Raw genomic sequence first — 27,817 nt, 5'->3', positions numbered from 1 at the left:
TCTGTGGATCACAATAAAAATGCAAAGAGAATATTTTCTGATGTTGCTCCAAATATTGTTTCTCATTTCGCTGACTGGATGGGAGTTTAGAATTGCAGAACTGAAACTAGCTAATCACATACCATGACCAGTTTCCTCAGTTAACTGAAAGCTGCTGGTGGGCTGGGGATTCACACCTAAAACTGAATGACTGAAGGTGGTCGGGTGGGACTGTTTCTCTTACTGTGTGGACTTTTCAATCATGGGGTTTGCTGCTTCTTAAATCTGTGAGTGCGGAGTCTTGACCTTGGGGAGATGCAAACAGTGAATATCACTGGATCTTGCCTTTTGGAATCTCTTAAAACCTTTGCACTTGATAATTGAGCCTTATTAGTTGATTAACTGGAGTGATGTTGGGGAATAAACCATTGAACAACACATTAAACAAATCTGGAATTGATCTTCTCTGGTGCCTACTCTGCAGTCAAACCAAAAAAAACTTAAAGTGCAGCTGTAGCTGTAAAATTACCACATTCCCTGCGCGTTACTCCATTAGATGTAGGTGCAGGCAGCACCACTGACATAATATCCATTTTGGAGACAGATTACATGGTGAAAGATTCTGGGAACTAAATACTGCAGGGCAAATGACATTTCAAACTGATAAACAAATTTAGAAAGGAACATTAGCCCTGATATTAAAATTGACACATTGATTGGAGAGAGGAACGATTTCTTGGCTCAAAGGATCAGGAGATAGCATCAGTATGGGTGAAAGTTAGGAATAACAAGCAGCAGAAAACACTAGTAGGAATAATAGGCTCCCTAATAGCAGCTACACTGTTGGATAATACTTGCAAAAATCAGAGGAAAATGTAACAAAGACAATGAAAATGTTGCGCAGGTCTTTAATCTTCATGTGGTTTGCTCAGTTGGCTCGATCCCTGGTTTGAGATGCAGAGGAATGTTAACAGCATGGGTTAAATTCCTATAATAGCTGATGTTACCATGAAGGACTCTTCTTCTCAATCTCTCCCCTAGCCTGAGGCCTGGTGATCCTCAGGTTAAACCACCACCTGATGATAGACAAGTCCTATGGTTTCGAAGGACTATCATGACTTTAACTTAAACTTCATATCGACTGGACATATCAAATAGTCACAAATAATTTGCAGATGTTTTTACATTATACACATAAAATGGTTTCCAAAAATAATAGATTGTTAAACAAATCATGGAAGAAGTGATTTTTGATCTGGGATGGATGAATTACTAATCCTAGTGTAAAGGATGCTTTGGGAAGTTTGATCAAGATAGCTTTTCTTGTAGAGTTTGTGAGTAAAGTACATAAATTCATCAGAGAATTAAACCAAAATAGAGCCAATTTCATGCCTATGAAGGGCGTGTTGGTTAAGATAGCTGAGAATATTAGAGTAATTCAATGAAGATAAATAATCAGTAGCAGACAGTTAATGAAATAGTTAACAATTCGAAGGGAACATACATTCCTGTTTTTTTCCTTTATTCATTCACAGAATGAGGGTGTCACTGATCAGGCAGCATTCACTGCCCATCACTAATTGCCCAGAAGGCAGTTTAAAGTCAATCGCTATGCTGTGGGCCTGGAATCACATGTAGGCCAGACCAGGCAAGGATGGCAGCTTCCTTCCTTAACAGGCCAGAAGGGATTTTCCACAATCCATTCATGGTCATCATTGGATTCTTAATTCCAGATACTTATTTAATTCAAATTCCACCATCTGCTGTGGTGGGATTCAAACCCAGGTCCCCAGAACATTATCTGGGTTTCTGGATTAATATTCCAGTGATAATACCACTAGGCCATTCTATTGGCTATAAAACCTGGGAAAAGAGATTGATCAGAGTCTAGGTTAGTATTAGTTTAAAATAAGTATTTTATTAATATTCAATAAATCTGAGGATTGGGAGATTTTAGGAATTAGGAGTGGGAGGCAGAATCAATCAACAGATTCAAGAAAGAAATGGGTAAGCTTCTAATGAAAAATGGGATAAAGGGCATTGGAGACCTTGTAGAAAAGTAGAGTTGAGATCAGCGTGATCATGTTAAACGGCAGGGTGGGCTTGAATGGCTGAATTGCCCACTGTTGCTCCTAACTCCGATGTTCCTATGTTTGTTTCCTATGTTACTCAACTGGAGTCGCTGAATCCACAATATTTTCATTGAAAGGTCACATGACTCAGTTTTTGAAGGAAAAAAACATTAGATGTGAGCACACACAGCCAAAAAGTTGGGGGTTTTTTCTGAAGCAATAGCCTTTTCCCTCTGTCTTTTTTCCCTTAGTAATTCCAGTTACTAAATTTAGTGAGTTGTAAACTCACCGAAACCCTCATCACCATGCGTAGAGGATTCCTACGAAAGCAATCCAAGAATTCTGAAAGGAAAATCCAGAATCTACCGCCCCTGGCCAGGATGGAATCCCAAGTTCCTGTAGTTGGTGAACGAGTTGAATTTGGCCACAAAATAACATTAGGACGATGTGAACAATTATCTATTACTGAGGTAGCTGGTACTTGGCCAAAGTACATTTAAAATAATGTTCTGCAGAGTTTCTAGTTTTCTTTTTCCCTAAATTTGTTGGTTTCATGTGTGTGAGTATTTTATTTTACAAGGAGTGTAGCTGCCTATTTTTGCATTGTTTAAACCTTTTGACATTAACATCTACATTTGTTGTGAGAGCAAATTTTGCTTGCAAAACATTAGCTCTGTATTTATTACTTAAGGAATCGGGATAAATTTTGATCTGATGTAGAGCTGTATACAGTCCTATATATATATATGCATAATGTACATTATAATTGGCAATATCCTCTTCCTTCTTAAATTCAAACTCTATTTTCTCCAAGAGAAGAGTGAGACAAGGAAAGCAACCAGTTCACTCTTCTAACTCAATTGTAACAAATTGATAACAACGTAACAAGTATAATATGGGAGTTAAGTAGACGAGATGATAAAACAGATTCTGAGAGCTGAATCTTACACTCCTTAGGTTAACTGTCAGTTCAGGTCAGTGAGCTCAGATTTCTTGCTACAGCTTCACAAACTTGCTTCAATAACTATCTGCCCCACTCCTCTGGTGCCCTTCTTGTCTGATTCTAACTCCATTCTTTCATTTGCCATACCAGAACAATTTGCCACTGCTTGGATATCCAGAAATCTGGCGATGGTGTCAGCTTTAAAAGGGTATTATATACCTGGGCAGTTAGTCCAGAGCTGCCCTGCATAGTTCCTGACATTAGTCCTGGACATAGCAGAGAACACAATATTGGTGATATGCTTTGTGGGCAGGGAGCTGGCATTGGAGCTGCTGGGTGAGTTGCGCAGAGGCAGGATATCCTGCACCCCCAGGGCCAACAGGGGAAGCCACAACAGCAGAATATAACAGCCTGGTCCGGGATTCCCACCCGGATTAGTTCAGCCTCAGCCATCTGGAGATATGCGCAGCAAATTTGGAACAATGTCAATGACATTTTTCACTTTTCATGATATATCACACTCACTTTATCCCTGCCCTTGCGCCAATCTTCCATGAAGGAAATCCCCTACCACTTTCATCGTTCCCAGCAACATCCTTCCTTAATTTCTGTCACTCATCCTGACCCCGACAGTATAAACCCTGCATGCCCTTGCACTGTCGATTAACTCCGGACAAATAAAATAAGACCTAAAAGTAGTAATTTCTGGTTTACACCCAATGTCAAATGCAAACAAGAGAAGAAACAACAGGTTAGAGGAGATAAATCAATGACTAAAAAGCTGGTGCATTGTTCAAGTTTCAGATTTTTGGACAATTGGAATGTTTTTTGGGATAGAAAAGACCGTTCAAAAAGGATGGATCTAACCTAAACTGGAAAGGGACTAATATCTTAGCAGGGAGGTTTGCTTATTTCATTAAGGGAGTCTTTATTCTGAGGTAATAGAGAAGGTGAATGGAGGAATTATAAACAGCAGTGTAGACAGAAGGATTGATGGTAAAGGTTCTGAATGTGAGCAGAGTATGTCAATTTGAAAAGAGAGACAAGCAAGTCAAAGTCTGTAGTAACTCTGAAGAACTATATTGAATTTATTTCAATGCAAGAAATCTTACAAGTAAGTCTGATGAACTAGGCATACTTAAGAACATGGGATTAGGACATCATATCTTTACAAAAATGTGGCTGAGAGATGGGCAAGACTGGCAGCTCAATGTTCCTGGTTTCACATGCTATAGGAAGAATAGAAAAGGAGGCAAGAAAGGCTGATGTTGGGGATGAAGGGTGGTGGTGTTTTTGATTAAGGAATACATTATTAGATTAGATTAGATTCCCTACAGTGTGGAAACAGGCCCTTCGGCCCAACAAGTCCACACCGCCCCTTGAAGCATCCCACCCAGACCCATCCCCCTATAACCCACACACCCCTGAACACTACGGGCAATTTAGCATGGCCAATCCACCTAGCCTGCACATTTTTGGACTGTGGGAGGAAACCGGAGCCCCCGGAGGAAACCCATGTAGACACGGGGAGAATGTACAAACTCCACACAGACATTATAATTGTAACTGGGGAAGATATTTCTGAAAAAAACGCCCAGTGAAAATATATGGGTAGAAATTACGAATAAGAAAGAAAAGATCACTTTGATGGGATTGTACTATAGCCACCCAATAGTAACAGAAATTGAGAAACAAACATGTAGGGAGATCTCAGATATATGTAAGCAGAATAAGGTTGTAACAATGGGGGGTTTTAATTTTCCAAACATTGACAGTAACTGCCACAGTGTTAAAGGTTTGGATGGTGAAGTACTTGTCAAATGTGCTCAACAATTTTTTTTATCAATATATGGATGCTTATACTCGGGAAGGAGCAAAACTAGACCTTCTTTTGGGCAATAAGACAGGGCAGGTGACTGAAGTAACAGTAAAGGAACACTTTGGGTCCAGCGATCATAATTCTATTCGCTCCATAAAAGCTAAAGCTTTAATTGGTGTATGACAAATTTAAATGGTATGAGACATGAACTTTCAAAAGTTGAATGGAGTAGACTGTTCACAGGTAAAAAGACGACTGACGATTAGGAAGCATTCAAGAGTGGGATGATGAAAGTTCAGTGGCATTTTGTTCGTGTTAGGGTGAATGGTAAGGCTGATAAGATTAAGGAACAATGGATAAATAAAGATATTGAGGTTCTAGTCAAGAATAAAAGAGAATCCTATTTTAGATATAGACAGCTTGGCTCAATTGAATCTCTTAATAAAGATGAAAGCGTGGCATGGTGGCTCAGTAGTTAGCAGTGCTGCCTCACAGCACCAGAAACCCAGGTTCGATCCCACCCTCAAGTGACTGTCTGTGTGGGGTTTGCAAATTTTCCCTGTGTCTGCATGGGTTTCCTCCAGGTGCTCTGGTTTCCTCCCACAGTCCAAAGATGTGCAGGCTAGGTGGATTGGCCGTGCTAAATTGCCTATAGCATTCAGGGATGAGTAGATTAGGTGGGTTATAGGGGGATGGGTCGGGTTGGGATGCTCTGAGTATAGGTGTGGACTTGTTGGGCCAAAGGCCCAGTTTCCACACAGTAGGGATCGATGAAATAAAGAGTGTTGGGGCATTCTTTAGAGAGAAGTCAGGAATGCAAAGAAGGGATAGAAGGTAGCATTGACAGATGAGTTTAAGGATAATTCAAAGAGATTCTACAAATATATTAAAAGCAAGAAGGTAACTAGAGAGAGGACAGGGCCTTTTAAAGATCAAGGAAGCCATCTTTGTTTAGAACCCATGGGCTTGGGAAAGATACTAAATGAATATTTCCCATCAACTTTTACTTTGGAGAAAGATTTGGAGTCTAGAGAATGTAGAGAAATAAACTTTGATGTTTTTAAAATGGTTCACATTACAGAAGAGGATGTTGGGAGGTCTTAGAGAATATAAACATGGATAAATCTCCAGGACCTGATCTAACTGTTCCCTGAAAATTGCGGGAAGTAACGGAGAAAATTACAAGATCCCTCACAGAAATCCATAATGACAGGTGAGATGCCTGATGACTGGAGGGTGGTTAATGCTCTACCTTTGTTTAAGAAAAGTTGTAGGGAGAAACTGGGGAAGGATGGACCTGTGAGTCTGACTTCAGTTGTGGGCAAATTTTTGGAGGTGATTACAAAAGATAGGATTTACGGACATTTGGAGAGACAACAATTGATTAGGAATGGTCAGCATGGCTTTATGAGAGGAAAATCGTATCTTACAAACTTAATTGAGTTGTTTGAGAAAATCACTAAAAAGATTAGTGAAGGCAGAGTAGTAGACATTGTTTACAAGTAGTTCTCCTACAATGCGACAGTTGTAGACACTGATACCTATCCTGGATGCTGTGAGCATTACAATGTTAACCATTAATTGCTCTGTTGTATTTAAACCTTACTACACTTGAAGCTTTAGTGTGACAACACAATGACCTACCATGGAACATTAGAAATTTTGTGTGACCTCAAGCTATAGAAGATCATGTTATAGGGAAATTACTACAGAAAATCACTATATTTGTGCTGTAGAAAATTCACATTATCCAAACAGCGTCTACTATTCATCAATTATGTTACAGGTAATTCACATTAACAAAACACGTGTTGTAGCAAAACTACCTGTATTTGGATTTTAGTAAAGCCTTTAACAAGGTTCTGCATGGTAGAGTAATTAGTAGAGTTAGATCACATAGGATTCAGGGTGACCTTGCCAATTGGATACATGATTGGGTCAATGGCAGGAGACAGAGAGTGAATGAAGCATTGCCTTTTGGACTGGAGGCTTGTGACCAACGGTGTTCCTCAGGTATTGGTTCTGGGTCGTCTTTTGTTTGCCATTTATATAAATAATTTGGATGAGAATATAGAAGGCAAGATTAATAAGTTTGCGGATGAAACCAAAATTGGTGAGATAGTAGAGAGTGAAGAAGGTTTTCTGAGATTACAAAGGAATCTTGATCAAATGGGTCAATGAGCTGAAAAATAGCAGATGGTGTTCAATCTGGATAAATAGTAGACATTGCATTTTGGTACAACAAACAAAGCTAGGTCTTATACAGATAATGGTAGGGCCTTCAGTAGTGTTGTAAAATAGAGGGACATGGGGTGCAGGTACATAATTCTTTGAAGTTTGCATCACTCACAGACAGGGTGGTTGAAAATGGATTTGGCATATTTGCTTTCATCGTACAGCCCTTTGAGTAGAGGAATTGGGAAGTCAATTTGAGGTTGTACAGGATGTTGGTGAGGCCTCCTCTGGAGTACTGTGTCCTGTTCTGGTTGCCCAGTTATAGAAAGGATATTATTAAACTGAAGAAAGTTCAAAAGAGATTCACCAGGATGTTGCCAGGAATAGAGGGTTTGAGTCATAAAGAGAAGCTGGATAGGCTGGGACACTTTTCACTGGAACATAGAAGATTGAGATGTGACCTTATAGAGGTTTATAAAATTATGAGGAACACAAATAAGGCGAATGGCAGGGGTCTTTTCCCTAGGGTGGGGGATTTCAAGACTAGGTGGTACATATTTAAAGTGAGAAGAGCGAGATTTAAAAGACATAAGAGAAAAACTTTTTACACAGAGGGTGATTCACACATGGAATGAACTTCCTGATGAAGTGGCGGATGTGGGTTTAAAAACATTTGGATGGATACATAAATAGGAAAGTATTGGAGAGTCGTGGGCCAAGAGTGGGCAGGTGGGACAAGTTTAATTTGAGATCATGTTCAGCATAGGCTGGTTGGACCAAAGGGTCTGTTTCCATGCTCTGTGGTGCTATGACTCTATAACTTCCTAACTGAAGCAAAAGTAAGGACTGTACCAACACTTTCATCTACCATAATACAAACCTCGCTCCCATTTCACAGGGATGACTACAGGGCAGAAGGAGGGGTGATGGGCTTCTTCACATTCAGCTCCCTAACCCTCATGTAGAAAGGATACTGCCCCAGATATAGTAATTGGCTAAGTGACCACCACAAGTCGCCTTATCCAACCCACTGGTGTTATTGGAGGCTGCCTTTGACTTAATGCGCGAGGATCTTCTGAGACAAAGCTATTGCCCATGACTTGACTGAGGATTGCTGACGGCCATAACAAGCTTCCTGGCTTTGTGCCTGCAGTAAATGGTAAGGTAATACGGCAATACTGTGAGCTTGATATGTCTGGCTGAGGGCTAGGGTACAAGCAGGCAAGGCAAAAAAGTCAAGGACAGGAGGCTATGAGCATCCAGGTAAATACATCATGAGTGAATGCGAAGACAACAAGCAAAGAGGCTGAAGATTGAGCCTGGCCCACTCCATGAGCTGGGTGTGTGCCCCTGAGTACAGCATGGCAATGATAGCTGCTGTTGCACCCTGAGGTATAGCATTGAAGTGCAGAAGTGGATTGAAGATGTACCATGAGTGTTCTTAGAGGCTAGCACATCTTGGATGCCAATGTCTGTCTATCTGGGCTGCACATCGCTGGTACTGATTAAGTTTGCCCTGAAAAGCTGAGACCTAGTTCTCAACATGGAGTTCTTTTAGAACAAGCAGTGAGCTGAAGTTTGCAGGTGCCTGCTGTGATACCCATGTTGAGAAGTTTCAACATTGAATTTGTTCACAGCGGATTGTACAATAGAATGCCGCAAAGTAATGAGGTCGTTAATAATGAATAACCCATTTAATGCTCAACTTGTCACTTCCTCCTTAGAATTTTGCCTCAATGCCCAAATTTAGTTAAAAGATGCAATGAGATATTTCTCATGTCAAGATAATCCTCAATGCAATCCTCCTGCATGATTCTGCCACTTTTCTTGTCAAAGATGGCATAAACTTTGGCTCTAATACTTTTTACAAGCATAATAAAAGAAGGAGAGTAGCAAAAGACAACACTATTCCTTTGAGACAAGGACAGGAATAATTATAATTACAAAGAGGAAAACAACAGAGACAATTAACAAATATTTAGTGTCTCACTTTGTGGTTAAAAAAAAATCCGAAACATTGAAAAATTAAGAATCTAATGAGAATGAGGAACTTAATAAAAACTTAAATTATTGGATAAATTAATTGTGCTAAAATCCAACAAATCTCTAGGGTTGATAGCTGACATTCTAGTGTTCTATAAGAGGACAAACATATCTATAAACTTCCAAAATTACCTAGATTCTGGAGCAGATACAACAGATTGTTTGGTTGCAAAAAAAGACTGCTATTCAAGAAAATGAGGATGAGAAAGGAGACCTACAGGCCACAGTTGGCAGGAAGGGAGAGGGAAACCATGGATGTAGTGTTTTTGACTTCTCAACAGGTATTTCATAACAGACCACATGAAAGGATATGCACAAGATAAAGGTTTGTGGAGATGGAAAAATTGACAGGACAACTTGTCATTTGTAAATAGTGAATTGGAGTTCTTGCTGGTGTAGCTCAGGCAAGGTGAAGCCTTTTGGAGGAATGAGGGAAATAGCCTGCATTCATCGCTGCTTAAAAATTTAAGAAGAAATGAAATTTTCCTACAGAAATGTAGGAAACGGTTCAATGATCTGACAAACTTTCAGTGATTGAGGTGTGGCAACTCAAGGAAAAGCTGATGCTACATTCTATAAGGACTAGTATGCTGCCCTATGACAAAGAACAAAGTATTCCCATTTACTGTCACTCTAACCTTTAGATCTCTCCAGAAGAACCTCTTGCCAATACCTTTCTTGTGAATATTTACTTTGCACACCAAAACTCCCACATATGCACCCTCAAATTGTTCAAAGATAAAAATTGTTATTTGCAATGCAATGCCAACCATTACCAGACCATGGTTGGAAAGCTTGATGCCTTCAAGTGAATCTTAACAAGAAGGGATTCTATTGTCTGAAATGAAATATAATTTATTTGCAGGAATGCAATCAGGAGTAAATTACATCGCTAAAGTCAACAATGTTCCTAAATCTATCTGGATACCCAGAGCATAAATATTGACTATAGAATTTCATTGGCAGCTCTGTCTGTAATGAGCTCATTATCGGATCATTGCTTTTTAAAATGCTAATCCACTGACACCTTCAGTGGAAAATCTTGCTTTTGAATAAATTGTAGCATCTCAGGCAGATCCAGTTTCTCCCCATTTCTACAAATAGACAACTTAAGTGACACTGACAATAAAATGTGAGGCTGGATGAACACAGCAGGCCAAGCAGCATCTCAGGAGCACAAAAGCTGACGTTTCGGGCCTAGACCCTTCATCAGAGAGGGGGATGGGGAGAGGGAACTGGAATAATCCCAATTTAAGTGACACTCTTCTGTTTACTCTCATTCTAACTACCAGCCTACAATAACCTTCATTGGCTATTACATTCAAGCATCTATCTTCACTTTGAAGATTGGCCACAAGCAACATTCATTTTGAGAAGAGGTGGGATGTAAATATTGAACTGCAAAATAAATAAGCAGCAGGAACGTGCTGGCAAGCAACCAAATGAGATTGATTCAAATATTATGAAATAGGGCGCGGTCTGTTTAAATCTCCAATCTGCAACAACATGAGCCATTTCAAAGATTGCTTAAAGTCTTTTAAAGTCTTAAAGATTCTGTTTTGAATATCTGATGTTGTTAATTGAAATCTAATTCCTGTTTTTCTGTTGAATTTGGCATCTGTTCAACTTCAGAGCTTTCTTCTTTTGTTGAACTGCTCAATGCTAGGCTTCTCTTGGTTTTTCCCCTCCCCCTCATCCTCCTTGTTCTCCTCCCACAGTAAACCTTGGGCCTCCTCACAGCGTCATGTGGCCGGGAAGGCAGGAACCTCTGACCATTGACTTTTCCGCAAGTGTCAATAACCCCCCAGCCCAAAATAAATCTGTGGATGCAGCGCCTACACATGTAGAGTTAAATGGTTTCTGTTGTCAGGAGTACGTTACAGCTACAGAGAAGTTCTGGTATTTGCTGTGATTTTGCTCAATGGTTTCTTTTCAGAAACCCGTTCAGAGTCAGCAAGCATTGATTTTGATCACAAGTGTTGCGCATGACGTTAAGACCGCACAAATTAATGGCCAAAATTTACTGTATCTGCAACACTGAAATGCACAAGTCAAGACAAACCATTAACTTTGGGTATTGCTGAATACAGATATACACATGACTGTGTATATTAGTTGTTATTCATTGACATGTGCAGAGTCTGGTATTAACTCTGCAAGCACATTCATTGAATGTAGGTAGAAATAAGAAAATTAACTATATTGTAATGTAGCAGTCAATTTTGTGCTCAGAATGTCAGGCAGTGGAGGATGCTCACTTGATTTGCCCATTGGTCACACATAAGAAAATTAATTCAACTCTCTGTCTCTGGGAATTGCTATAAAGCAGCATAAAATTCCCAGGTGCAATATATGAGATGACACATGATGCACTCGCCATGAGCTCTGTGAGTTCCTAGACCGTATTTGGCAATGGCTAGCTAGAACAATTTAAGACAGTCCCTGTTTGTAAATGGGTTCAATTCCTGACTCCTTAAGTTGACTTGTACGCAGGTTGAAACACAATGCAGGAGAACCCAAAGTAGCAGTTCGTAAGTACAGAAAATGTTTGAACGTCGGATATTTAAAATGACACCCCTGTATGGGTTTACGTTCATAAGTATGAACATTTATAAGGAAGATGTTTGTAAATAGGGGACCCGCCCGTCCCCACCACCTCTCCGCCCCCCACAGCCAACATCCTATGTTGTGCAACATCGGCAAACATTTATTCCGCACCTTCATCTTGAAGATATTTTGCTGCTGAAAGTTACTAAGCATGTACCATGACAACAGGATGACAAGCAAAGTGGGCTTTTCGGGACCATGATGCATGATGCTATTGTCTATCTGCTGAAGAGATGATATTTAAGAGATGAAAGAAACAAAATGATGACAGAGAAGGAAGTCCTGTGCATGTCAAAGTCAACTGTCAAAAAGAAATATAGTAAGGAAAAGAAAGTTACATTATGAGACAGAAAAATTAGACACAGAGGTTAAATTTAATGAAGAAACTTAACACTCTAAATGTTAGACTTTGAAAATCTCCACAACAATTGACTACTTGCAGAGATAAAACTCCATATTACAAATCACTTCCCTGCTCAGACACAGAGAATGATTAACAATCTGGTCACAATGATCACACGCTTTGAAAAAGAATTTAATCATGTTTTCAACCTCTCTGCTGTGTTTAATAGATAATTAACGTCCAAGTCCAGCAAGTTATAAAACATCAATGGAAGATTAGCGTGACGACAGATCAAAACCTTGGAGTGCCATGGGCTTGAAATTGTGACTTTTTAAACAAAAGTTACAATCTCCTTCCAATCAACAGAAAGCAATCTCATGCAGAAATGTTACACTTTGGTCTTCCAGGAATATGCAAAAGATGGATGATAAATAAAAAGCAGCCTAGTCTTTTCTCTCAGTTAGTGCTAACAATCTAGAGCATATACTGGCGTGCTGTGAAGGTCACCTGTCTGAGAAAAGCCATTTAAGCACTTCTGCCCTGCAGGAATCAAGTGAACATCCTCCACTACCTGACATTCTGAGCACAAAATTGACTGCTGCATTACAATGTAGGTAATTTTCTTATTTCAGCCTTCATTCAATGAATGAGTTTGCTGAGTTACTCTAAGCACCCAAAACTAATTAGCTAGCATACTGGGCAGAAGGAAACTGAAAAACAGAAGGACTATCTCCCTCTACTCAAAACCAAATGACAAATAACTATGCCAAAAGATGATGTGAAGCATGTTTTGCACACAAAGAGTGGTCAGTGCCTGGAACGTGCTGCCAGAAATGGTGGTGGAAGCAGACACACAGCAGCATTCAAGAAGCATCTGGACAAATACATGAATAGGAAGGGATTAGAGGGATACACGTCCTGTAAGTGAAGACAATTTTAATTTTGGAAGAGCAAAATGTGTCAAAGCAGGCTTGGAGGGCCAAAGGGCCTGTTCCTGTCAGTATTGTGATTTGTTCTTTTGTTCATTATGATCAGGAAAAAACACTTTTGCTCAACTTACAAAGCCAAAAGTCTTGCAATCAACTATTGAACTACCAAGGTCAACATTACCCTAGGATTTAATGTCACAGCCAAAATATTCAACTGTCTGCACCTTCGGAACAGAGACTGATTCATACACTTCATTTTAAATTTTATCTTTTTCAATTCATCTCTTTGTCGACTCTACACGTATATGTGTTGCATTGCTAAACTGTTTTCTTTTAAATTCAAGAAATCCAGATTAAATCTGGTCCCTTTAGCACCTAATTTTTTGGGGGGTTCTGGAAGAAAGGTATTCGCAAGGAAACAGATCTTTTCCATAATCAGAGATAGTAGGAACTGCGGACGCTGGAGAATCTGAGATAACGCAGTGTGAAGCTAGATGAACACAACAGGCCAAGCAGCATCGGAGGAGCAGGAAAGTTGATGTTTCAAGTCGAGACCTTTGTTGTAAACAACTGGGAGCGGGTATGGAAAATAAGGCAGGGGGTCAATTCAATCTACCTCACCTGGCAGATTAACTGTTTGAGGTAGAAACATAGAATCCCTAAAGTACAAGAGCAGGTCATTCAGCCCATCGAGTCTGCACTGGCCGTCCAGGAACATCCCACCCAGACCCAGCCCCTCACCTTATCCCTGTTATCCTGTATTTCCCACAACTAATCTATTTAGCCTGCACATGCCTGGACACCATGGGGCAATTTTAGCATGGCAATCCACCTAACCTGCACATCTTTGAACCCTGAAACTATAACAAATTAGGGTACCTCACCTAGGGACTGATTTTAACAAGATTGTAACAATATGGGATAGCATGGTGGGTCAGTGGTTAGCATTGCTGCCTCACAATATCAGGGACCTAGGTTCGATTCCAGCCTTATCTCTGAGGGCCTTACATATTCTTCATGAGTCTGCATGGGTTTCCTCCCACAGTCCAACGATGTGCAGGTTATGTGGATTTGCCATGGGAAATTGCCCATAGTATCCAAGTATGTGCAGGCTAGGTGGATTAGCCATGGGATACGTAGAGTTACAGGGATAGGGTAGGGGTTGGCTCTGGATGGGATACTCCTCGGAGGGTTAGTGTGGATTCAATCAGCCAAATGGTCTGCTTCCACACTTCATGAATTCTATGAGGGGCAAGAAAGTGGAGTCAATTGACCAGTGTGCTCTACAAATTCACAGTACCTAGTGCATGTCTTCAACACCTGAACTTGAAGAACAATTTGTGAAATAGAAATGGTGAGCTTTGTAAACGTACAATGATTATTTTTTGCAACAATAATTGATTCAACATGAGCTCAATACGCTTTGTGCACTGAATGTGTAAAACACATTTAGCTGTGTAAACACAGGAACACTGACATGCATATATTGTGAAAATTACAGCAGATAATTTCCCGTCTTCTTGTCAATTCATAATTTCACATGCTGAAAAATAATCTCTGATCTCACCAAATCTAAACATGATGACGATACTGGGCAGAAGCTCTGACCATATTAGAGCCACTTGGCAGCAGCTTTCCCTGCCCGGGACCAAAACTGTGTAAATATGAGTCAGTGTTTGAATGTGGTGGAGGCGCGAGATATAAAGACTGAACGCAGCAAGGAAAGGGCACAGCAAGAGAGAGAAGCAGCTCCTTTACTCTGAGAAAGCAGCCAGCCGATCACACAAGAGGCAGAATGAAAGCCTTCCTCCTCACCATTGCTGCAGTGCAGATTCTCCACTGCTCAGGTAGGTACCAGAGAGAGCATCACCCCATTGAGGAACAAATTACTGCTAATGAGTCTCAGTCGCTGAGATATCACCAATGTGTAAAAATAACTCACTGAAGAACTCCAGAATGATTTGTACAACTTTCCTTTTCTCTCGACAGGAATACCAAGCCCAAAGGATGCACTGAGAGCGTCTGTTCTAAAACTGAACCAAATCACTGAGACCAGCAATCTGTGTAGGATAACCAGGAGAAGTGTGAAGGATGTAAGTATGTCCTGGTCTCAGTCGGTTTCACTCTCAAAATTCTAGAAGAATATTACTGAGCGCGGTGTGACACGAATTATTAAACAGAAGCATAATGTTATATTACACATACTGATGGGAGTCCACCTATCACCACCATTCCGCTACCCCTCACCCCTCCCTCTATCTCTAGCTTCCCCTACCCCAGCATTCATCCCCGAAGAAGGGTAATACCCAAAACATTGATTCATAGAACATAGAACATAGAACAGTACAGCACAGAACAGGCCCTTCAGCCCACGATGTTGTGCCGACCATTGATCCTCATGTATGCACCCTCAAATTTCTGTGACCATATGCATGTCCAGCAGTCTCTTAAATGTCCCCAATGACCTTGCTTCTACAACTGCTGCTGGCAACGCATTCCATGCTCTCACAACTCTCTGTGTAAAGAACCCACCTCTGACATCCTCTCTATACTTTCCTCCAACCAGCTTAAAACTATGACCCCTCGTGTTAGCCTTTTCTGCCCTGGAAAATAGTCTCTGGCTATCAACTCTATCTATGCCTCTCATTATCTTGTATACCTCAATTAGGTCTCCTCTCCTCCTCCTTTTCTCCAATGAAAAAAGTCCGAGCTCAGTCAACCTCTCTTCATAAGATAAACCCGCCAGTCCAGGCAGCATTCTGGTAAACCTCCTCTGAACCCTCTCCAAAGCATCCACATCTTTCCTATAATAGGGCGACCAGAACTGGATGCAGTATTCCTCCTCTTCCAGATGCTGCCTAGCTTGCTGTATTTTTCCAGCCTCCTGCTTGTGTATCTATGTTACTAATGAACTGTTTCCCTCTCATTAGATTCATCGCACAGGAAAATTGTCGTACAATGTGGATTTAACATTCTCTGTGAAAGAAACAGTCTGCTCCAAGAATTCTGGACTGGAATTTGATGATCGCAGCTGTCGCTTCCGAACCAAAAAGTCTGCAGTAAGTTCTGAGTTATATTGTCACACTCATATCAGCAGATGTGTATCACAAGAAGGGCCCTGTATGCCGAGTTACATCTCAGAAAAACCATGTGCACTGGATTATATAACATAGATAGAGCTGCTCAAATTGCGATATATGATAGAAAGTGCACCGTGTACTGCTTTATAGCATGCAAGTACTGAGTGTAATTTTAATCAAATCCGTTTTGACAGGAGAAAGGCTTTTGCAAAAGCCACGTTGAATATTATGCTGATGAGGTTATAGAAGTTGATGTGGAGTGCAGAGGGCTGAAGACAATCAACGGTAAAAGTGGATCATTTGAGTCAAGTGAAAACAGTGTCGAGGTAACCTCAAAATTATATACAACAAGATACTGGAAGATATTACATTTCAGATAGTTTACCAGATTCCTCATTGGTCTTCTGTATTAAATATAGATATGTTAATATTTTATTCCAGCTCAAAACCAAATCAAAGGAGAAAGGAATCAAAGAATCATCCAATGTAAGTAGAAACTGGGAATTCTGAAAGATTACTTTCCTCCTGATCCAAATTATCTACAAAAATGAGTAGAATCCAGAATCCAAATGCTTCAGAATGAAGTGTGAAATGATTATTTATTTCAGCCTGAAAAAACTGCGGGTGGGGAGTCTGATGTTTAAACTCACATACACTCAAGGTGTCTTGCCTTCAGTGAAGGTAAAGCCAGTAGAATATCCACAGGTCTGATCAGGCATAAATGCCGGCATCAGGAGAATGGCCTTTCTTACATTCTCAATAATAGTAGTCTATAATTACTAGCACTTCCTTTGTAACGGATATTGTGCAGAGTGGGCACTGCAGATTCAATGGCATATCTCACACTTGACGAGTTTAACTAACAACACCAAAGCCTGAACGTTCCAGAGCAGGGTCAATTCTTGCTGCACTGGAGAACAGGAGCTGTTTGGTTCAGTCCAGCACTGAATCCCAATTCCAAAATTTGCAAGGACTGCCACTTACTCATTTGAAATGTGGCATCGTTTAGAAGTTATGTTTTGAAATGATTCTAAAATTCAAGGTTTAGAAGATAAAATATTTAAATCTGAATGTTTTACTCCAGGTACAAAATAAGTCAACAGAAACATCTCTTGAGGACTTTCCAGATGTGAGTATTTATGTCAGTTATTTAACACACTATCTCTTCATGGAGCACCCGCATTAACTGATTCATAGTTTGTCCCAGGCTGAAGAGATCAGTCATAATAACTTACTCAAAAGGAGCAGGATCTGAATCCACATTATTGCTGCTATTCTGTATCAAACTCTCGGCACTGAGCTTAATGGATACAACATCAGATATCCCAGCTACATTGCAATATAGTCTGAAGATTGTGATTGACTGAATATCCAACAAAGGAAGCCCTGAAAATCATTTGCTGTTAGGCTTTTCAGTTTTTCAGTTGTTGTTCGTGGATTGCTGAATGATGTCTAATGGACATTAGCTGTTTCCTAAATTATAGAATTTTCTAGAATCATAGAAAATACGTTTCTGCGATAAGAACTTTGATAGCAGGACACACACAACTGATGGCTTCATGAGGGAAGCATCATTTACCATCTCCTCATTGAATAGAAATATAGAAATATTGAAAATAGGAGCAAAATTAGGACATTCAGCCCATTGAGTACAAACTTCTTCTATCTCTATCTGCCATGTTCTCTGTCTCCCCATTCATCTATTCACCTTTAGCTTCTAGAAATCTACCTATTTCTTTCTTAAATATGTGAGGTGACGTATCTCTACAGCTTTCTGTGGTTGTGAATTCCACAGGTTCACGAACCTCTGAATGAAGAGATTTCTCCACGCTCAGCCCAAAATAACCAATCCCATCTCCTGAGACTGTGACCCTTTGTTTTGGTCTTCCCCATTTCAGAGAAGCGTTATTACTTCTTCTAGTCTCGCCAACCTGTCATAATTGTATTTTCTCAACTAAATTCTCTCTCATTCTTCTAAACTCCACTGAATATACATCCAACCGACGTAAACTCGACTCATATGACAAACCGGCCATCACAGGAATAATTGTCATGAACCTTCACTGCACTCCCTCAATGCCAATCATATCTTCTTAGGTAAGGAGACCGAGACTGTACACTACACTCCAGTTGTGGCTTCACCGAGCTATCGTAAGACTTCCTTGCTTCTGTACTTAAAGCCTCTTGTAAAGAAAGCCGAGAAGCCATTTGCCTTCCTAAATGTTTGCAGCAACTAAATGTTTGCTTTTAATGACTGATTTACAAGGACAACCTTGTCCCCTTGTACTTTCTCAATCTACTATAACGTAAATAACAATTGGCCTTATTGTTTTTAAGAGGTTAACTTATTCAACTACATCTGCCATGCATTTTCCACTCACTCAACCTGTCAAAATCACTCTGAAATGTTTCTTCGTCCTCTTCACCACTAACACTCCCACTTAGTTTTGTTTTGCCAGCAAACATGGAAATATTACATTTAATTCTTTCATCAAATCGTTGATAGATATTATGAAAAACTCTGGGCTTAATCAAAATGGTAGTAGGAAAGATCATGCCGATTTCTGTGACAGTGTCAACACAAATACACAGCAAACAATGGAGAATCTCAGTCTCCCCTGGTTTGTCCATTAATCCACTGTCCCTGGGTTGGATTGACTACTGTTGCATTTATGAACAGGACAGTCCATGCCAGCACAGGGGAAGTAATAGCCTAGTGGTAGTTTTGCTGGACTGTTAATCCAGAGATTCAGATAACATTCCAGGGACCTGCGTTCAAATCCTGCCGCAGTAGTTGGTGGAATTTGAATTTAATAAATATTTGCAGTTAGGAATCTAATGTTGGCTGTGAATCCATTGTCACAGTTGAGGAGAAGCCCATCTGGTTCCCTAATGCCCTTTAGGAAGGAAACTGCCATCCTTACCTGGTCTGGACTACAAGTGACTCCAGACCCACAGCAATGTGGTTGACTCTTAACTGCCCTCTGGGCAATAAATGCTGGCTTAGCCAGAGATACCCTCATCTCATGAATGAATAAAGATAGGGGATTAAAAGCACTGAGTCACTCAATCTCAACTCTGTAATTCAAAATGTTGTCGCTTTCATTTAAAGTCTAATAACGTTTAATCCTGTTGCTTACAAACTATTCTAGAAGTTAAGTTTGTTTATTAAGCACCAAATTTTTCAATCTGAATACTTCATTCCAGGTGGAAAGCAAGTCAACAGAAACGTCACTGGAGGATTCTCTAAATGTAAGTATAAACTGTGATTTTGTGTCAGATGTTTATTAATGAAAATAAAATGTTGAAATTTGAATTCAACTGCATCGCAATGAAGTGAGGCAGTTCAGAGTTTCTACTAAATTAAACATAATGGAAAGTTCAACAGTTAACACATCCTTATATATGGTTTAATAATTAGCAAAATCAGCATTTAAAGATAATTCCAAAACTTAATATTCGTTTTCAAATGCCTCATTGATTCCTTGCTCTAAACAGATAAATCTAAATATTTTAATACAGGTCGATAGCAAATCAACAGAAACATCATTCAATGTGGCTTCAAATGTGAGTATAAACTGGGGTTTTGTGTCAAAAGAATTGCCTAGCAATCATGACCATCAATAAAAATAAAATACTGAACTCAGTCTGAACTCAGTTCATCTGAAAATGATCATTGTCTTCATTCTGTTCATTTCCAGGAACACTATGATGATTCAAGAGGCCAACACTAACCAGGGATAAAACTTCTGAAAAGCCCAATTTCGTGTCAACGTAAGACCTCATTTGGATTAAAGAAGATCAATATTTGTACTCTGTTTGACCATATATAAAAGTGAGGGGGCCTGGGGTTCCTGACTGTACATTTTACTGTAACCGGGAAAATCTATAGTTTGTAAATGTTCTGTTCTTTGTTGTATGTTGTTGTCTTGTACTTTTTTTGTGCTTTTACATTAAAAGTGTAAAGAGAATAAAATCTGATATCACTCTGAACGTAGTTTCTCATTTCACTGATTGGATGGAAACTCAGAAAGACACAGCACTCAAATCAACCTGTCACATACTATGAACAGTTCCCTCAAGTTATCGATGGTCACAGTTCCTTAACTGTGGAAGATTGGAACTTCACAGTTGAAACTGGATGAAGCAGGATGGGAATGTGGAATTGTATGAAGTCTACTTACGTCACTCTGTGGACTTCCAAATCATAAGCTTGTCTGAACCTTAAATATAGGGCAGCTGAGCCTTGTTCACGAAAAAAAATTTGAACAGTCAATATAGTTGAATTTTACCTTGCTGGAATCTTATCATAACTTTAAAGAGAAATGTTACTGGTTAATTTGTCCCAGTACCTTGGTTAAAAGTAGCCAAAACTTGGGATAGACAAAGGAAATTGATATTAAAAATATCCAAAACTGTTTGCCTCCGGTATTTGCTCTGAAGTCAAGTCATGAGTTCGCAGCAAAGGAATAAGGAGAAAATCCTTAAATTCCCCACAACTTGCTCCAACAGGGTCAGTGTCAACAGTATTAAAGACTTGAATATTGAATATTGATAAAGATACATTTTGTTGAAGATGTTTATCTTGCTCTCATCAGGAAAAATTGCTGCAAGAAATTATAATGCAAAGGGAAATCTTAATAATGTACGGATTAAGAATACTGATTGTTTTGCAAGTGGACTCTGCCTGGTAGTGGTGTTGCCAATATATAATACATCAGTTAATGATGACTGATGGTTAACTCCGAATGATTTGTGTTTTGAACAAAGTTGAAGCCTGAATATCCAAGGGTATTCAACCTTTAGGGAGGGCAGACTAAACAAATAAAAATTGGGGTGGGATTGTTGCTAAAAAAAATGGAATTAGTGCAATTGTGGGAAAGGTACCGTGTAGAAAACATAGATATAGAATCTATCCAGGTAACACTAGGGATCTACAAGGAGGAGAAAATTATTGATGGAAGTTGTCCACAAGGCCTGCAAACAGAGTGTTAAGATAAGGGACGGTATTAAATAGAAAATTAGGGATGCCTGCAAAAAAGGGTGCGACAGTAACCGTGCATGACTTTAATCTACATATCGAGCGGTCAAAGCATTTTTCTATTACTACTGTGATAAAGGAATTTCTGAAAAATGTGCAGGGTGATTTTTCAGACCAGTATGTTGAGGAACCAACTCAGCGGCCGGCTGTCCTATACTTGGTTTTGTGTAATGAGAAAGGATTAATTAATATTCTTACTGTGAGATGTCCTTCAGAAAAATGTGAGTATACCATGATAGAATTCTTTATTGGGATAGAATGTGAAGTATTTCAATCTGAAAGTAAGGTCCTAAATATAAACAAAAGGAAATTACAAAGTATGAGGCATGAGTTGGCTGCAGTTGTTGGGCAATATTGTTAAAAGATATGACAGTGGATGGACAATAGTTGGTACTTAAGGTACAAATGTTGCATTGAAATAGTTATTCATTCCTTTTGACTGAAACACAACAAGTGGCCCAGGTATGGTTAAAAAATAAATTACGGACAACAGTATTTCCAAAGATGAGTTATTTAAAGTTCCTGGAAAAAAGTAGCAAGCCTGAAGTCTGGGACAATTTAGGATTCAGCAAAGGCGTACAAAGGTTAATTAAGAAATGAAAGATAGCATATGAAAGTAAATCAGCAAGGAACAGAAAAGCAAAGTGCAAGAATCTCTCAAAGTATGGAAGAAGAAAAAAAAAGAATTATCTTATTTGAAGTGGGAAAATTGAAATGGAGAAGAAGGAAAAGACAATGTTGCTTAACTTGAAAGGGCTCAGGAAAGATTTACAAGGACTTTGCCGGTGTTGGAGGGCTTGAGCTGTCGGGAGAGGCTGAATAGACTGGGGCAATTTTCCCTCAAGCAGAGGCTGAGGGGTGACCTTATGGAGGTTTCTAACATCATGAGGGGTATGGATAGGGTGAATGGCCAAGATCTTTTTCCCAGGGTAGGGAAGTCCAATACGGGAGGGCATAGGTTTAAAGTGAGAGGTAAAGGATTTATAAGAGACCTAAGGAGTAATGTCTTCTTGCAGGGCAAGGTGCATTTGTCGAATGAACTGCCAGAGGAAGTGGTGGAGGCTGATACAATTACAATATTTAAAAGGTGTCTTGATGGCTACGTGATTTGGAAGGGTTTAGAGGCATATGGGCCAAATACTCACAAATGGACTAGATTTAGTCAGGATATCTGGTCGACATGGACGCATTGGACTTTTCTGTGCTGTACAGCTCTATGACAAGGCAAATAAGCAGGTACTGTAGTTCTATCTCCACAGAAGAAGGCATAAATAGTTTTCCAAATATGCTAGATATGGAAGAAAGGGTCTATTGGTAAACATGAATTGATGGAGATTATTATCAATGCAAAATTGGTACTGGAGGAATTAATGGGGCTAGAAGCAAAAAGATCTCCAGGGGCTGATAATCTGCATTCCCAGGGGGCTGCAATGGAAATCATGCATGCCATTGAAGTTATTTTCTATATTACGGAGATTCTAAAGCAATCCAGGCAGATCGGAGAGTCGCAAATGTGACCTCTCTGTTTAAAAAGGAGACTGAAAGCAGAAAATTACAGACTAGTTAGTCTGAAGTGCTGGAGTCTATTATAATGTATATGATAGCAGGGCACTGAGAAAATAGCAATAGGATTATCCAAAATCAACATGGTTTCATGAAAAGGAAATCATGTTTGACACTCCACTAAAGATTGTTGAGGATGTAACTAATTAAATAAATGAAACAGTGCATTTGGATTTTTACAAAGCCTTAGATAAGATTCCACATATGAGATAGTGCACAAAAATCAAAAGAATTTAGGATTTTTGGGAATATACTGGCATGGATTGGCATTGAGGCTCGGTTATCAAACAGCAAACAGACAGTAGGAATTTTTTTTTCAGAGTGTAAGGTGTTGACTCGTATTCTGTGCTTGGCCTCAGTTATTCACTATATATGTCAACGATTTGGATGAGAGAATCAAATGTTATGTTTCCCAGATTGCTGACAACAGAATACTAGGTGGGACTGTGTGTGTTAAGGAGGACACAAAGAGCCCTCAAGGTGACTTAGGGAGGTTGGGTGATTAGGAAATTGTGTGGCAGTTGCATAAAAACATGGATATTCATTTTGGTAGAAAAAACAGAATATCAGAATATTATTTTAAAGGTGAACGATTGAGAAACGCAGATGTACAAGCAACCAGGGTGTCCGTGTACACCAGTCACTGAAAGTAAACATGCACGTTGCAGGAAGCAAGTTGGCAAGCAAGTGGTGTGTTGGCCTTCATCAAATACAGGAGCAAGGGGGCCTTATTACAGCTGTACAGAGATTTGGTAGGACCACATGAAAGTACTGTATACAGTTTTGGTTTCCTTCCTTAAGATACATCTAAAAATATACTTGCTAAAGAGGGAATTCAGAGAAGGTTCAATAAACCGATTACTGAGATTGAAAGTAAATCGTCTGAGGAGACATTGGGTTGACGAGACTTCTATTCACTGGTATTTAGAAGAATGAGGGGGATCTTAGGGGAACATATACCGTATTGGCAGTACCAGACTGATTGGGTGCAAGGATATATTTCCACTGGTCAAGGGGCCTAGAAGAAGGGATCACAGTCTCAGGATATGGAGCAGGCTTTGTCAGGCTAAACTGAAGATAAATTTCTTTCCTCAGAGGTGATGAACTACTACTCTGGAATGCTTTGGGAGACAAATCTCTGAATATGTTTCTCACAAAGTAACCTATAGACTTCTAGAGGCAAATCGTGTCATGTGGTATGGGGAATCAAGTTGAATGTAGACTTGATGGACTGAATAGCCTACCATTACTTATATTTTCTATAATTTTGAGCTTGTTTAAATTATAAGCCGGGCGGGTTATTTCTGATTGGTCAAGACTTTGGCATTGGGAAATGAACCAGAGGTTGGTTATCTCCTGTTTTGTTGAGTTGAAATAGACATAAAGAGCATGTATGTTCTCTCTGTCATCAAAAAAACACAATCCTCTGTACGAATATGAGAACTTCATAGGATGCAAAGTGTCCTGCAATGCAAACCAAACTGATGCTCCTAAAGTAGTGTCAACGTAGAACATAGGACATTCAGGATTGTTTAGTAAATGTTATCCAATCACAAAATTATATCTAATAAATTGCAAGTGACGCTGAACATTGTACAATCATCCTTATTTCTGACCTTATGATACAGGGAAGGTCATTTATGAAACAGCTGAAGACTTTTGGGTCTAGATCACTACCCTGAGGAACTCCTGCAGTGAAGTCCTGGAGTTGAGGAGACTGACCTCCTACAGCCACAAACATTTTCCATTGTGCTAGATGTGATTCCAAACAATGGAGGATTTTCTCCCTGATTCCCTTTGTTTCTATTCTTTTCTAGGGAATCTTGGCGTCATACTTGAGCCAATACTGCCTTGATGCCTTGATATAGGCAGTCACTCTCACCTCACCTCTGGAGCTCTAATCTCACTGCTGGAATTCAGCTCCTTTGTTCAAGGAGCAAGGATGTAATGAGTTTAGGAGCTGTGAACACTGGCAATATAAAAACCAGGAGTTAGTGAGAAACTTATTTTTATGCAAGTGTTGCTGGATAGCACTGCTGAAGACACCTCCCATTGCTTTATTGATGATTGAGTGTAGAGAGATGGGTTGGCAATTGGCCGGGTTGGATTTCCCATCCTTTTTGTGTGCAGGACATACCTGGGCAATTTTTCACATTGTTGGGTGAATGTCAGTGTTGTAATTATATTGGAACAGCCTGGCTAGAAGTATGACCATTTTAGAGTGTAAGTCTTTAGCCCTATTGTCAGAATTTTGCCTGGGCCCACATCCTTTGCAGTATCCAGTGTCTTCAATCACTTTTTGGTGGAGTGAATTGAATTGGCTGAAATCTGGCATCTGTGATGCTGCGGATCTTGGGAGGAGGCTGAGATGCATCATCTAGTTGACAATTCTGGCTGCAGGTTGTTGCGAATGCTTCAACCTTCAATCCTTTATATTGATGTGCTGTGCTCCTCATCATCACGAATGTTACATGGACAGATCAAAGAGAGGAATGTCAGTTCTGACCCACATGCACATTTTCTAATCTTGTGCATAGTCACTGTTGGCGTGTTACTTGTACCTAGGAGTTGGACCATGTATTTTCATTTCTGTAGTGTGTAACATTATTTACCTCAGCCAAGGAATCTGACCTGACAAGTGAGTGCCACTTGTTCCCGTAATAAAGTTTAAAACAGCAAGATGTCCACTTGAATAAGTAAACTCAGTGAAAATCAAACCAACTGGATCAATATTTTTGATCAACACAGTAATTTCTCCTAGGAATTTCCCGGGTTTCTTTCCAAATGGAAGCCTAACATCTAATCCAGATACGCTTTCTGATGTTGGAGCATGTTGTACTGTACAAAATGCTCGGTGTGCATGACCACAGGGCTTCCACTGTTCTGAAAGTTTGGGTGGAATTTTCCTGCCCCTGGATGACCCAGACAGTGATGAGTCAGTTGGGAAAATATGGTGAGATTGGAAACTAGGATTCGTGACTTTGAAAGAAAAATGTTTTCTCAATTTTCCAACTACCATTTTAACAGTGAGACCAGGATTTTGCAAGTGAGCAGAGAGAGAAGTGTGATAATAAAATGTGAGGCTGGATGAACACAGCAGGCCAAGCAGCATCTCAGGAGCACAAAAGCTGACATTTCGGGCCTAGAAGTGTATCTGCTTGCATTAACCTCTCATTACTACCTATCGTCACCTCATTAGTAAGCAGTTCACTATTCCCTCATGTGGTGGAGAGAAAGACAGCAACAGCTTCTGACAGAGAGGGTCAGAGAAGGTACCTGGTGGCTCCAGCTCATTACTTGCTCTTTCAGGCCTCCATCTTTGCCTAGAGTTCCCAACATTTCAGGGGACACTTCAGGGGCAGTGACTGCCTGTATTCTTCGCCCGAGGAAGTTGGCATCAGCTATGCACTGACCTCACCACATCATCTTGGCACATCTCCAACTCACCTAGAATACAGCTCATGACTTCATTGCTGTGCGTGAGAGCATTTCAAAGCCATTCATCATAATGCAGCTGCCAGTCATCTTTCCATGCAGGAACAAGTACCCATTTGATTCGCTGGAATAGAACGCAGCTCAGGGCTCTTTGCTGGTTGTTCACTTTCTTTCTTACTTGGCTGCATCTGTGTCTTACCTTAGCTTTCGACACAATGTCACATCATTCATAACTTATAGCATCTCAGTACTTCTGTGTGATCATAAGATCAGAACAGTGTAAGATATAGTAGCAGAATTAGCTTCAAAAACAAAGTTGCTGGAAAAGCTCAGCAGGTCTGGCAGCATCTGTGGAGGAGAGTTAACGTTTCGAGTCCAGTGACCCTTCCTCAGAATTAGCTTAGTTAGCCTGTTGAATCTGTTCCACCTTTCAGTCATGGCCAATATGCTTCTCAACCTCATTCTCTTGCCTACTCCCTGCAACATCTGATCCTTCTATTAATCAAGAACCTTTCTATCTCTGTCTTAAATACACTTAATGACTTAGCCTCCACAGCCCTCTGTGGCAATGAGTTTCACAAATTATCCACCACCCAGCTGAAGAAATTTCTCTTCATCTCATATCTAAAGAGTTGCCCTGTCACTCTGAAGCTGTATCCTCAGGTCCTTATCTCTCCTATTAGTGGAAACATCATCTCTACCTCCACGTTATCCAGGCCTCTAGGTACTTTGTAAGTTTCAGTCAGAACCACAGCGCCTCACCTTTCCAAATTGCAGAGAGTACAGATCCAGAGGCTTCAACTACTCCTCTTATGACAAGCCCTTTGTTTCTAGGATCATGCTTGTAAACCTCCTCTGGAACCCCTCCAATGCCATCACATCCTTCCTCAGAGACAGGGCCTAAAACTGCTTGTAGTATGCCAACTACAGTCTGTCCAGAGCCTTATATACCCTTAGTAGTATATCTCTGCTTCTTTATTCATGAAATTAATGGCAAAAGTGCATTTACCTTCCTAATTGCCAACTGAACCTGCATGTTAATGTTAAGAGAATCCTGAACTATGACTCTTTAGTCACTTTGTGAAGAGATTTCTGAAGCCTTCTCCCATTTAGAAAATAGTCCACACCTCTATTCTTCTGAACAAGGTGCATAACCTCACTCATTCCCTTCCTGCATTCGATCTGCCATTTCTTTACCCACTCTCTTAGCTGGTTCATGTCCTTCCGCTGCCTCCCTGCTTCCTCATCACTACTTGTCTCTCCATCAATATTAGTGTGATTGTTGTCGCCTTTCTGTTTATCATAGGTATAAAACTAGGCAGCTTGCCTTGGATATCAGTGATGATCAGTCAATAGACTGGACTTGTTGCTACATGGCACCATACTACCTCAAGCTTACAAATACAACATGTTCCAGCAGCATACGTGGCAACCACTTTGCATGTGCTTCCAACAAACCACAAAGTCTAAGACGAGTAGCCTTCACCCAAGTCAAAAGGGACTGCCATCAGTGAAGGGCATTTTCCGCATTCAGTCTTGAAACTCAGGCTTAGGCAGGGTTGGTTAGCCACCTTGGGCATTCGGAGTAAGGGTTCTGAATCATAATTGTCCGGGGAGTGGGTCAGAGACAGTCCTTCCTCTGCAAGGCCACTGGTCAGAGGATTGGTAGTAAGTCAGTCAGGGATCTGCGCTGAGACAGAAGTCCAATCACTCCTCGGTTGAAACTATGGGATGCAGAGGGGATAATAATTGTGAAAGGGGAAATTCACCAGATAAGCTTTGCAAAGA

At 40.1% G+C, this 27,817-nt stretch overlaps 1 protein-coding gene across 1 annotated transcript; it reads left to right on the top strand.

Annotated features, from left to right (window-relative positions):
• Positions 1-14,636: 14,636 nt before the first annotated feature.
• LOC125454501 (secreted phosphoprotein 24-like) lies at positions 14,637-19,983 on the top strand. Its single transcript, XM_048535360.1, has 9 exons — positions 14,637-14,757; positions 14,900-15,003; positions 15,841-15,969; positions 16,185-16,316; positions 16,432-16,476; positions 17,075-17,119; positions 19,198-19,242; positions 19,513-19,557; positions 19,692-19,983. Exons 1-9 carry the CDS (start codon positions 14,706-14,708, stop codon positions 19,722-19,724), a joined length of 630 nt encoding a protein of 209 aa, XP_048391317.1. The 5' UTR covers positions 14,637-14,705; the 3' UTR covers positions 19,725-19,983.
• The last annotated feature ends 7,834 nt before the right edge of the window (positions 19,984-27,817 follow it).

Source organism: Stegostoma tigrinum, chromosome 7, assembly GCF_030684315.1.
Source record: "Stegostoma tigrinum isolate sSteTig4 chromosome 7, sSteTig4.hap1, whole genome shotgun sequence".
NCBI lineage: Eukaryota > Metazoa > Chordata > Chondrichthyes > Orectolobiformes > Stegostomatidae > Stegostoma > Stegostoma tigrinum.
This window is presented reverse-complemented; position numbering and strand designations above follow the sequence as displayed.